This window comes from Haliotis cracherodii, unplaced genomic scaffold (assembly GCF_022045235.1).
Source record: "Haliotis cracherodii isolate W230 unplaced genomic scaffold, xgHalCrac1.p SCAF_1, whole genome shotgun sequence".
NCBI lineage: Eukaryota > Metazoa > Mollusca > Gastropoda > Lepetellida > Haliotidae > Haliotis > Haliotis cracherodii.
In genome coordinates this window covers 65,597,827-65,611,385 of record NW_027266264.1, presented here as the reverse complement: position 1 = coordinate 65,611,385, position 13,559 = coordinate 65,597,827, and the positions used below count along the sequence as shown (strand labels likewise).

The 13,559-nt window shown below is 44.9% G+C and overlaps 1 protein-coding gene across 1 annotated transcript; it reads left to right on the top strand.

Annotated features, from left to right (window-relative positions):
• Nucleotides 1-760: 760 nt before the first annotated feature.
• Nucleotides 761-13,127, top strand: LOC139467375 (chitin synthase chs-2-like). Its single transcript, XM_071248930.1, has 13 exons — nt 761-1,171; nt 1,578-1,669; nt 2,213-2,390; nt 3,624-3,767; nt 4,324-5,294; nt 5,760-5,987; nt 6,327-6,406; nt 6,952-7,054; nt 7,380-7,533; nt 8,619-8,825; nt 9,643-9,778; nt 10,380-10,580; nt 11,176-13,127. The coding sequence occupies exons 1-13, from the start codon at nt 761-763 to the stop codon at nt 13,125-13,127; spliced, it is 4,857 nt and encodes a 1,618-aa protein (XP_071105031.1).
• The last annotated feature ends 432 nt before the right edge of the window (nt 13,128-13,559 follow it).

Genomic DNA, 13,559 nt, shown 5'->3' with positions numbered 1-13,559 from the left:
ATTTGGATCATATAAATTACTGGATCTGGCAACAGGTAAGTTGAATTGTTTTACCCATTTTTAAGTAATTTATTTTTAAATAATTATGAAATGAAGTGAATATTAAATTGATATTTAATGACATAATTCCTTTTCGCTTCTTACGTCCTGTCAATATGTTTTTCGTGGCTTCATGTATGTATGTATGTATGTATGTGTTTGTGAGTGTGTGTGTGTGTGTGTGTGAGAGAGAAAGAGAGAGAGAGAGAGAGAGAGAAAGAGAGAGAGAGAGAGAGAGAGCGTGCGCGCGTGCCTGCGAAAGTATGTTTTGTTTGTTTGTTGTTTAACGCCGCACTCAGCAATATTCCCGTTATATGACAGCGGCCTGTAATTAATCGAGTATGAATCCAGTGACTGACATCATGAGCATCGATATACGCAATTGGGATACGATGACATGCATGAACCAAATTACTGAATCTGGCCATCCGATGTATGTATGTATGCGTGCGTGTATGTATGTATGTATGTATGTATGTATGTATGTATGTATGTATGTATGTATGTATGTATGTATGTATGTATGTATGTATGTGTGTGTGCGAGCGTGCGTGCGTGCGTGCATGCGTGCATGCGTGCATGTATGTATGTGTGTGCGTGCGTGTGTGTGTGTGTAAACGAATATCTTAGATTGCATATTTAAGCAACTGACTTTGATACCTTTTATGATTCGCCATGACAAGCTAGTTACATTCATATTTTCTCAGGACATCAACTAAACATGGATACACAATACACAGTTTCAAACAAAAGGTATAACTCCCACCATACAAGAGAAACTTTCGAACAGAACTTATCCAGGGGTGTTCAAGATCCCAGTTTTCTCAGATCACGGAGTCCTAACTCGAGGGGAGGCCACTCCAATTCTCAGTCAGACGTCAGTGACGACAGACAACGGGGGACACCTTACCCTCGGGGAACCCTAACCGAGCTGAAACAGAGTGTGTCACCAACGAGTCCCACTGATCGCCCGGGCCAAAATTCACTCCAGAAGGTCCAAAACTGGATCAAAAACAGCGAACAAGCGGTGCCAGTTGTCGTTGTTGAGGCAGCGTCATCTGACGGCAATGACGTCACCCACGATTTGCGATCTCACTTCACGTCGTCTGATGGACTACACACATCTAATGCGGTAACTACGTTTTGTTTTCTTCATCAGTGGTAATGTAGCCACTGCGATAATATGATAATTTGTTTATCAATTCCTTCACATTCCTTCCTGTTCCACACTGGGTAGGCTTCTTGCTGGGACTCATTTGGAAAAGAAGAGGCACGGGTAGCCCAATCGTCTAAGGCGCCGCAATTCGCTGTGCAGAGTTGCGTCCCTTGGGCACGCCATTTCGGCCCGATTATGTTTCCAGGTCTGTCAGCACCATACCCGTGCTCATGGGTTCACCGAAGTGGTAAACGTCTAAGACCTGCATCACTTCAGGCTTTCCTCCCACATTTAGCTGACACGCCGTGATATAACTGGAATACTGTTAAAATCGGCGTTAAACATAACTCACTCATTTTGAAAAGCATTTTTGTCTCAACAGGACCAAGATAAGCAATCTGAAGGTGGCAGTATTAAAGACGAGGACAGCACATTTTCAGCCGGCGAGTCAAATCCAACGGGAGCTACGGATCAGTGAGTATAATGATAATATGTAACAGTTCTGGTGAGACAACCTACCCCTCTCTATGCACAGTACCATACGATACATTTGTATTGTTAAAAACACGGATGAGATATATTCCCTTAGGGAACTATAGTCATATGAATAATCATCGAGTGTTCTTTAACTTCTTTCAGTGTAGTATATATTTCCCATAATATACATGAATAAACAACATATCAATATGAATACTCGTTTTTAATGTTATTAAAAGGAACACATGTTTTTTATCTGTCATGAAGATGTCCGATTTTCGATCATATAACCATGTGCAACCAACCATGTTGGAATAACGGGACTTAACTGTACAAAATAACATGTGTATCGTAATCCGTCAACACATGACCTCAAGTTATCGATACGATTCTGTACAGTTGCACTGAGTAGCCCTATGCTCCAATATTACACAACCATGAACCCAACCTTTGTCAAATTAACGGTTTGCTTTACAGCTTTAAGAGTTTGAACAGTGAGTATGGAATCCAACGTCTAGATTGAATTTCTATGAATTCCAGGCTGTTGTGGGACCAGTTCCAGATGATACCGAGAGACAATGTGACCACGGAAACCTCGCTCTGGACTCTCATACAGGGGATCAAACTCATAGCCTATGGTCTTCTCTTCTGTATGGTGCTGGGATGTGCTGTGGTCAACAAGCTGTCCCTACTGACCATGACGTCAGGGATAGTGAAGGTAAATAACTGTTCCTTCTGACCATGACGTCAGGGATAGTGAAGGTAAATAAATGTCCCTACTGACCATGACGTCAGGGATAGTAAAGGTAAATAGCTGTTCCTACTGACCATGACGTCAGGGATAGTAAAGGTAAATAGCTGTTCCTACTGATCATGACGTCAGGGATAGTGAAGCTAAATAACTGTTCCTTCTAACCATGACGTCAGGGACAGTGAAGGTAAATAACTGTCTCTACTGAACATAACGTCAGGGATAGTGAAGATAAATAACTGTCTCTACTGACCATGACGTCAGGGATAGTGAAGCTAAATAACTGTTCCTTCTAACCATGACGTCAGGGACAGTGAAGGTAAATAACTGTCTCTACTGAACATAACGTCAGGGATAGTGAAGATAAATAACTGTCTCTACTGACCATGACGTCAGGGATAGTGATGGTAAATAACTGTCTCTACTGACCATGACGTCAGGGATAGGGAAGGTAAATAACTGTCCCTACTGACCATGACGTCAGGGATAGTGAAGGTAAATAACTGTCTCTACTGACCATGACGTCAGGGATAGTGAAGGTAGTTAACTGTCTCTTTTGACCGTAACGTCAGGGATAGTGAAGGTAAATAACTGTCTCTACTGACCATGACGTCAGGGATAGTAAAGGTAAATAACTGTCTCTACTGACCATAACGTCAGGGATAGTGAAGGTAAATAACTGTCTCTACTGACCATGACGTCAAGGATAGTGAAGGTAAGTAACTGTCTCTACTGATCATGACGTCAGGGATAGTGAAGGTAAATAACTGTTTCTACTGACCATGACGTCAGGGATAGTGAAGGTAAATAACTGTCTCTACTGACCATGACGTCATGGTAAGTGAAAATAAATAACAGTCTCTACTGACCATGATGTCAAGTATAGTGAAGGTAAATAACTGTCTCTACTGACCATGGCGTCAGGGATAGTGAAGATAAATAACTGTCTCCACTGAACATGACGTCAGGGATAGTGAAGGTAAATAACCAAGACATCTTTAGATGCAGACAACTAAGATTTAATTTAGCGAGTGACAAGGAATACTCCATTATAACATAGGCATCGACTGTATTAAACTGTGTGGTGGTAGATATTTTGGTGAAATAAAATTTGTTCCAGACTGACAACATTATACTGAACGTATAGTAGAGAATTCCTTGTTTATGTCTAAGTGTGATATATTTGTTTGTTTTATCCAGAGCCTGAAGCAAGGAGGACCTAGCCCCACCAACACCATGCTACTGATCGGCCTGTGCTTCCCGTACGTGTGCTGGCTACTTACGTACTCAGCACGATCAGTGTTTGGAAATGTCGGCTGGCCCACATTCAAAATGACAATCTCGGTACGATATATATTTATATATAACAATCAACTTCTTTGAATGCTTCAACTGACCAACATTGGTGGTACCGTGAATAGACCGACAGCTCGGATAGCGGAAAGTTGGTGGTTCGAACCCGACCGGGGGCTCATCATTAAGGGGATAAAAGAGGTCTTGTCAGCGCGGAGTCAGCATAATGCGTTGGTTATCCATGTTAAACTGCGGGATGGGATCTTAATGGGCTGTCGCTATAAAACCGGCATATGTCCGGACTAGTAAAAGTAGCTAAACCCACACGTGCATTCACATCGCCATATTGAAAGTGAATAACCGCGAAAAAGGTATTACACCTAAGGCTTTGTGACACATCTAAAAACATATACCGTGACACCTCGTTAGTCCGAAACCCCTGTAAAGAAACTTTACTTACCACCCAGAAATATGTTGATCCGATTACACTGGTATCCGTATCGTCCGGATCATGTTTTTATTGATTATTAATGACTCTTAATGACTCTGTGACCTTATGGTCCAGCTGTACACCAAGCTGATGATATTCTGGTTCTCACACTTGCAGGTGTTGGTTCTGGAATCGTTACACAGCCTTGGATTGTGTCTTCTACTTTTCAAAATATTACCTGAAGTGGACCTGTTTCGTGCCTTGATCCTCATCTCGTCCATACTGGTGGTGCCCTCGATGTGTAGGGCCATCTCTTCTACTGTCGAGCAAACAACGTCCAGGACAAAACGCTGCTTCATCTCCTTGGCAAACCTCTTAGCCTTCTTCATCCAGCTAGGCAGCGTGGTTCTGTGCACTGTGTCCGGCTTCACCTACAGCAGTGCAGAGAAACAGTCCATCACAGACAGAGTGCGGGATGATGACATGGGCACCGTGGAGAGAGAAAGTCTTACCTTGTGGGAAAGAATCTCCTGGGAAATCCCCGTCGCTCTTGTTCTTATTTCAATCATGACATGGGAGAACTACATAGATGGAGACATCTCTTTCTGCGGCCGCAGACTCCCCATCACCATCTGGAAGAAGAACCTCCTGCTGCTGCGGCAGCGGCTGTATATATTCGTCAGCATCTGGAAGGTTGGCATGTCAATACTCCTGGCCTTGATCCTCAGTGACGACTTCCATTTCACCTTAATCTTCTCACAAGAAACCCCATCCTATACAAACGCCACAACCAACCAACAATCGGATGATCTTCACTTCCAGCAATATGGCCCCTTCTATGCCCACCTGGTCACGTCGGTGTTGTGTTCCTATCTGGGGGGACTGGCGTGCAAGATGTGCATGCAGCGGTTTAGCTTCTCCCTGCCGCTGACACTGGTCACCCCCACGTGTGCAGCTGTAGTGATGCTTCAGTGCGAGTTCAACTTCATTCTGTTCCCCGGGGACACCTACACGTGGGTGTGTCCGAGCCAGGAAGACCCTTGGCTGAAATACCACCTAATTCTCCTGGGACTCGTCTGGCTGTCACAGGTCATCGTCACTGAGCATGTCTGGTTCCCGGATTCTAGCAGAATGGCAAAGATCGAAAGGTATGATATAATATATTCATTATTTAATTTCAGTATGCCTGGATACTATGTGCATATTGAGTAGTTTGTTCATTGAAGAGTCAAAATCTTGTCACTCATATGTACTGAACTATGTATTCAAGATGTGGATATGCCATATTATATCACTTATTGGATATCATACCTGATTATATAATTATAATTATTATCCTCGATAAGACGTTATGGGTTCATATTTGACCCCCAACTGTGCAAGGCGATGTGAGTGCTATATCTAGTTACAGTAATATTGCCGTTAGTAAGCGAACTTGTTATCCAATTCAGTTAAATCACGGTCGCTGGTACATTCATAAAATTATGGTCTGTGTCACATTAATGAGAACACAAATATATAAGATAATAAGATTCGAGGTCTACTCGGCCTGGTAGTGATTGAAAGATACCAAGTTTACCCAATGATTTTACACGCACTCTGTCTGTTTGCAGGCTGTTCGTCACCCCTGTCAGATGCAGCGCCCTTACTGACCAGTTCCTGCTGCTACGTCGTCGGCGTGACGACCGGGATCGTATGTTGCTAAGCAACTGGGATGCTGATTCGCTTCTGGATGAAGATCCTTTCAAATCCGACTCAGCAGTGCCCCTCATCTACGCATGCGCCACCATGTGGCACGAGACAGTTGAAGAAATGACGTTGCTGTTGAAGTCAATCTTTAGGTTAGTTCGATCTCTTAGACAGTTACGGGCAAGAGTGGCGCAGAGCAGTGAGTGAGTTGGGTTTAGTGCTATATAGAACAGTGTTCCAGTTACATCACAGGGTGTCTGCTTGATGAGGGAGGAAAGCCCGTGATGCAGGTCTCAGACGTTTTCCACTTTGAGGAAACTCACGAGCACGGGCATCTTGTCCAAGAATCATTATCAGGGCGAAACTTTGATTCAAATCCAGGGTATATTAGCATGCTTTAAAGGACGCATCAGTGTATATCATAATGTAGGTTTACTTTGTAAACAGGTTATGTTTCAATTTCTAACGTGATGTTTTGTGTTTCTGAGCAGGATCGATATAGATCACAGTGCGCGCTTCCTGGCCCAGAAATACTACGGAATCAAAGATCCCGACTACTATGAATTTGAAGGTACGATGTTCTCACTGACAGAGTCCTTATGGACATTATTAAAGTTTAAGTCACCGATCCTAAATTACACATTGGTGTAATAATATAATAATATATGAAATGATGACATCAAAGTTTAAATATACATGCAGTCATATTATTTAAATTATAAGAAAAGTAGATACTAATTACAAGCACTGTGTAAATACATTTCAATACCCCTGAAGTTCCGGGTTAGAAAAGGTCCTCATGCTTGCCGTAACAGGCAACTATGCTCGTCGATAGAGGCAACTAACAGGATCGGGTGGTCAGGTTTGCTGACTTGATTGAAGCATGTCATGGTATCCCAATTGCGTGGATAGTTGCTCAAGATATCACTCAGTGGATTTTCTGGTCCAGACTGGATTATTTACAGATCGCCGTCATACACCTGGAACATTGCGGCGTAAACAATAAACAAACAAAGAAATAAATACATTTCTGAAGCATGAACGTACAGGTAGAACAGATGCTCAGTCATACATTGCTTCTGACGAATGCTAATAAATTATTTCTTTGCATTTCAGCACACATATTTTTCGATGACGCTATGGAGTTGACAGATGACGACAAAATGGTACCTAACACCTTCGTTGTTGATCTCATGAGCTGCGTTGACGACGCCATAAGGTAAACATCTTTCTGATCCCGTATTGAAGAAGCACGTAATATGTCAGTGAAGATAAAATATGGTTCACGCGTTGAGCATGGTGATATATAGTTTAAAGGTCAATCTTGACATTCTCTTTTAATTCAATCATTTAAAATAAATGAATACATCTAGTAGCAGTCACGCTGTACAAAAGCCCCACATTCTCCCGTGAGAAGGGGTTGTGGAACTATAGTGTTTCATGGCTGCATTGCTGAGACAGGGAGAACGGACGACGAGGAGAAGGGATACGTGGGGATGACATCTGTTGATATTCTTCAACGGTTATTGTTGTTTATGTTACAGCTCTGTACACGAGCGGCAGATAACCCTGGGTCCTCCGATCCGTACCCCGACTCCGTACGGAGGGCGTCTGACGTGGAACCTGCCTGGGGGCACACAGCTCACCGTCCACATGAAGGACAAGGCTAAGATACGTCATAAGAAGCGGTGGTCACAGGTCAGTAAGATCTTAACAGTCGTGTAATTCCTGGGCTGAGGTGTTGTAAGTTCAGGATAACCATGTCCTCATGTTACATGTCCAGACGCTAGTATCAGTAACGTCTGATTATGTCCAAGCGGCCATGACCTTCAGATGTCCAGGTATGTCTCCGTCCTTCAAGGAGCAGGCATGCAGGAAGACTGAAGTGAGTGAGGGTGTATGATTCTACGCCGCTTTTAGCAATAATCCAGCAATATCACGGCGGGGGACACCAGAAATGGGCTTCACACATTGTACCCATGTCGGGAATCGAACCTGGGTTTCCGGTGTGACGAGCGAACGCTTTAACCACTAGGTTACCCGACCGCCCCCAGGAGGACTAAAGGGCTTTTATGGGGTATTGGGAGGGTAGGGATGATGGTGGGTTGAACGGAAGGGAGGTGTATTGGGTTGGATATGTTAGTACAAAAATGGGTTTAGATAACAGTGGGGTTGGATGAGGTTGGGTGAAGATGGGGTTGTTTTTGGTAGGGTGAGGGTTCCAGTTGATAGAGCTGGGCTGGGTTTGGATGGGGTCGGTTTGGATGAGGATGTCGTTGCTAGGCTTCAGATGGGCTGTGGACGTTGGTTAGGGCAGGTAGAGGTGGGGTGGTGAGGGTGCGGTTGTTGGGAGTGTGGTTTGATGACTGTTAGTTTTTGTATTAGGTTTACGGAAACCTAAGAACAAATCTTTTTCTTCAACCATTAAGTCCCTCAGAGGTACAGTCCAACGTTACTTTGCTTAAAACCCTTCTTATCCATACTTATACAACACCCCGGTCACGAGGTAGATAAGGTCTTCAGCAACCCATGCTTGCCGTAAGAGGCGACTAACGGGATCAGGTGGTCAGGCTCGCTGACCTGGTTGATGCATGTCATCGATCCCAATTGCGTGGATCGATGAACATGATGTCAATCCCTGGGTTGTCTGGTCCAGACTCGATTATTTACAGATCGCCGTCATATAGCTGGAATATTGCTGAGAGCGGCGTTAAACAACAAACAAACAAACAAACAAACAGGAGGTACGTTTATACATTAATTTTACTAATTAACCCCACCAGGTGATGTACATGTATTATCTGCTTGGGTTTCGAATACTTGCCCAAAATGACAACAGCAGTCCAGAAGATGTCCTTGGTGACAAAAAGACGGGCCAACCGGTGGAAAAGGCCCAGTTGACCGCAACTCAACTGCGCAGGCGTAGACGATGTGCGCACTTCACTAGGAGTGTCATCTTTAACAACGTCAGCGAAGATGTCCAGACAAAGGTACGATGAATTGATTATGACGATGGCACCCTGAATCAGCAGTTGCATATAAACGTCTTAAACAATACAATTCCTCAAATATTAAGAGACCCGTGAAGATTCGGGGTAGAATAGATCTTCAGCAACCCATGCTTGCCGTAAAAGGCGACTATGGTTGTCGTAAAAGGCGACTAACGGGATCAGGTGGTCATGCTCGCTGACTTGCTGGATGCTTGCATGGGCGGATACACCTTTTTTGAAAAGGTGGGGGGCGGGGGAGGGAAGGGAGGGTGTGTGTGCACAATTAAGATCTATTAACTGTCTTTGGTGGTTAGAAATATAGATTTTTTTCGAAATAGAAAGGGGGATGGGGTGCGCACCCCCGAACCCCCCCCCCCCCCTCTGTATCCGCCCATGGCATGTCATCGATCCCAATTGATATCATGATATCAATCACTGGATTGTCTGGTCCAGACTCGATTATATACAGACCGCCGTCATATAGCTGGAATATTGCTGAGTGCGGCGTTAAACAACAAACCAACCAACAACCAAATATTAAGTACTCTTGCATGAAGACTACGTCATCATCGTTTCCTAATTCAGTGGGTGTGAACACACGTGGTACACACGGCAGTAAGGGGCATTCTAGATATATCCCGGCGGTCTGTAAATAATCAAGGTTTTGTCAAGTACACATCATCCGTGATCTTCGCCGTCTGGATGTCAGACACACTCTGAGTGAAGCAACATAATGTGACAACCGATCCTCATTTTGTCGGCTAGGAATCAGGAATCTCACAGTATGGATGTGTAATACACCCTTCATTTCCCGTAGGCGGAGAATACATTTATTCTAGCCCTGGACGGTGATGTGGACTTCCGGCCGGACGCTGTCCGTCTGTTGGTGGACAGGATGACGAAGAATAAGAAGGTCGGGGCTGCGTGTGGTCGAATACATCCCACTGGGTCAGGTACGCGTTCTCTGGAATCTTTGAATTTCGGATTAAATGTGCACTTAATGCACAGATGATGATTGTTTGAAATATAGAATGCTTCGTTATTTCTGTTTCCATATGTAATCTCTCCTGTTATCAGAAATGTTTTTTGTTTGTTTGGAGATGAGGTGAAGTGAAATGGGGTTTAAGTCCCAAGATTATTGCACGACGTGTGTGTGTGTGTGTGTGTGTGTGTGTGTGTGTGTGTGTGTGTGTGTGTGTGTGTGTGGTTGACTGATGCCGATTTATAGTACTTAACATGAATACCCCACTCAGACACAGCATACTGACTCCGAGCCGACCAGTCCGTGTTTAGCCCCTAAATGCCGAGCGCCAGACTGAGTAGCAACAAGTACCATCTTTTGACGTCTTTTGGTATGATATCGGCCGGGGATCGAACCCCGGACCTTCCGCTCTCCGGGAGGACGCTCTTACCACTCAACTGTTTGTTTGTTTAGATACAAATAAAGTATCTAGGCACCTCCATTTCTGTTTTCAACATTGTCTATGTTTTCAGAATTCCTTTCGCCATTACTAAAGAGTTCATCCTAACTTTAACCTTTCCCTTGCCCGCTAGGTCCCATGATCTGGTATCAGATGTTCGAGTACGCTATCGGTCACTGGCTGCAGAAGTCGACCGAGCACGTGTTTGGGTGTGTCCTGTGTGCCCCTGGGTGCTTCACATTGTTCCGGGGGTCCTCCCTCATGGACGACAACATGACCCGGACATACGCCAAGCGGGCCACCCAGGCAGGCCACTATGTTCAGTACGATCAGGGTAAGGAACCATCCACAATCCATAGTCACTTTGCACACAGCAAAAAGCAATATTATACATTTATCAAGACCAATCACTATTCACGCATGGTGCCTATTGGAGGAATCGAAGTGGGGTCTTCAGCTTGACAAGCAGATGTTGTGACAAGAAGGCTATTCCGCGGGCCAATAGTGAGTGAGTGAGTGAGTGAATTGGGTTTACCGCCGCTTTTAACATTATTCCAGTTATATCGCGGCGTGTCATCTTAATGTGGGAGGAAAGCTCGAAGTGATGCAGGTCTCAGACGTTTACCACTTCGGTGAAACCCACGAGCACGGGTATGGTGCTGCCAAACCTAGAAACATAATCGGGGCGAACCGGGATTCGAACCCACCTGGCGTGCCCAAGGGACGCAACTCTGCACAGCGAATCGCGGCGCCTTAGACGACTGGGCCACCCGTGCCCCCTCGCGGGCCAATACTGGAAGGTGATAGAGTTGCGAGGAAATATATCAGTGGATAATATGATTGATTATAAATTTATATTCATATGTAAGGATCATTAATGAAAGTAATGTATTTATCACGTCTTTCTAACTGGTAACTCATATTTTCAGGCGAAGATCGCTGGCTGAGCACACTTCTCATTCAACAAGGCCACAGAATAGACTACTGCGCAGCCGCGGATGCTTTCACGCATGCGCCTGAAACCTTTTCCGAATTCTTCAACCAACGTCGTCGATGGGGTCCTTCAACTCTAGCCAATATCATCGATCTCTTGTCCACGTGGAAGAGTGCAGTAAAAATCAACGACAATCTCAGCTCCCCCTACGTGTTCTACCAAGTCGCTCTGCTAGTATCTACAATCCTTGGCCCAGCTACAGTGCTGTTGATGATGGCTGGCGCATACTCGGTGGTGTTCAAGACGTCCATCCTGCAGTCCCACGTTATATCCCTTATCCCGGCTGTGCTCTACATCCTTGTCTGTCTATACACCAAGTCACACACACAGCTGCTAGTGGGAGCCTTCCTCAGTGCTGTGTATTCTATAGTCATGACAATCGTTGTCGTAGGCACTGTGAGAACAGCTATAGATGGTACCATCACCAGTCCTAATGTCGTCTTCCTCATAATGCTGTCATTCATATTTCTGATATCAGCCGTACTGCATCCCGAAGAGTTTGGCTGCGTTTTGCCAGGACTTCTATACTTTATCTGCATCCCTGCTAGTTACCTCGTCCTCAACATCTACTTCCTGTGTAACCTTAATGTGGTGTCCTGGGGAACCAGAGAAGCCCCAAAGAAGAAGACAAAGGAAGACGTTGAAAGGGAGAAAATTGAACAAGAAGAGAAAAAGAATAAGAAACAGAAACATGGTGTCCTTGGATGGTTAGGTTTAAAGAACATTATTGGAGAACTTGGTGAACTGTTCAGACAGATGAGAACAGTCATACACGACTCCTTCAAAATGAATGATGAGTCACAAAAGAAGAAGACAGATCAGCTGTTGGAGGAGCTGATCCTTGAGATCAGGAAAGACAGGCTGGATTCAAGAAGTTTCCAGCAAAGCATAGACACGTCTTCTTCATCGTCGGAGAGTGTTCATGACTCTGATGGCTCGGAAGAGCACGCGGCATCGCTGTCAATAACTCCGGCTCCCCAAGAAGCTGTTCCTGAATCAGTGAACGGAATCCCGTCATGGTTGAAGAAAGAAGATCCCAAAAATCCCGGTTGGCTTTCGAGTCCAGATATTGGAGACGGTCCACTGGTTTATCTTGATGACAATGAAAACATATTCTGGAAGCAGTTAATCAGGAAATATCTCCGACCAATAGCCGACGACAAGGAACACAAAGACAAAATGTCAGCTGCTCTCAAATCCTTGAGGGATAATGTTGTGTTCGCATTCTTCATGGTCACTGCATTATGGATTGCCTTCTTCCTTCAATTGGAAATTCTTCAAGATGAGCTTAAAGACTATCTCTTTATCAAAATACCTAGGTTAAATTCAAATGAAGAGCCTTTAACCTTCCAGCCATTTGGACTTGCCTTCTTTGCCTTTTTCGCAATTCTGATTATATTCCAGTTTCTAGGCATGCTTCTTCATCGGTGGGGAACGGCGCTGCATCTCTTGTCCATTACCAACATCACATTCGGACAAACCTTTACGGAGCAAGACAAGGTAAAGGATATAATAATGAAAGTAGCAGAGCTCCAGAAGATGCGGGATATCGAACACGAACCGGAACCCGACTACGATGAGCCTATGCCAGACTACGAGGGAGAGAACGACATGAACAGGTCCTACCCTGAGTCAGTTCCCGACCGCCCCCCTCCGTCCTACCACACCCAGGATATCCCAGTGCCCTTCCCCCAGGCACGGACCAATGGAACAATGAGACAGATTTTCAATCATCAGGGTCAACCCACGGGTCGGACTCTGCAGAGCGCGTTTGAGAAGAGATACCGTAATGAGGTGGTCAGGGGGAGAGGGCCGACCTCACCATACAGTCCTCACTCTGTGCTGCAGGTACCCGAGTATCCAGAGCCGGACTATGCCAACTATTGAGCTTCGAGTCTTTAGGAAGCCACCCTATAGTCTAAAACAACGACAGCTTGAGTGAGTGAGTATGGATTTACGCCGATTTTAGCAATATTCCAGCAATATCACGGCGTGGGACACCAGAAATGGGCTTCACACATTGTGCCCATGCCAGGAATCGAACCCGGGTCTTCGGCATGACGAGCGGACGCTTTAACCACTAGGCTACCCGACCGCCCCACGTCAACTTGAAACGCCATGGTCCGGACATAACACTTTCGGACGAGCATTGTTAGAAACAAGAACATGTATGTGAAGGACGTTACACCGTAGCAATCGTTTGGTAAATTCGGAAATTACGGGATTTCAATGTAGTTTTCTGAAAATGGCACGGATTTGACCTCATAAACATATTGCAGTCACCATGCCATCTGTTTTAAGTTGTAGTAGTAGACGAAA

Excerpts from the sequence above, each read along its gene's own strand:
- LOC139467375 (XM_071248930.1), top strand. The coding sequence starts at position 761 with ATGGATACACAATACACAGTTTCAAACAAAAGGTATAACTCCCACCAT. Across the intron at positions 2,391-3,623 it reads TGACGTCAGGGATAGTGAAG|AGCCTGAAGCAAGGAGGACC; the intron begins GTAAATAACTGT and ends TGTTTTATCCAG. Across the intron at positions 8,826-9,642 it reads GCGAAGATGTCCAGACAAAG|GCGGAGAATACATTTATTCT; the intron begins GTACGATGAATT and ends CATTTCCCGTAG.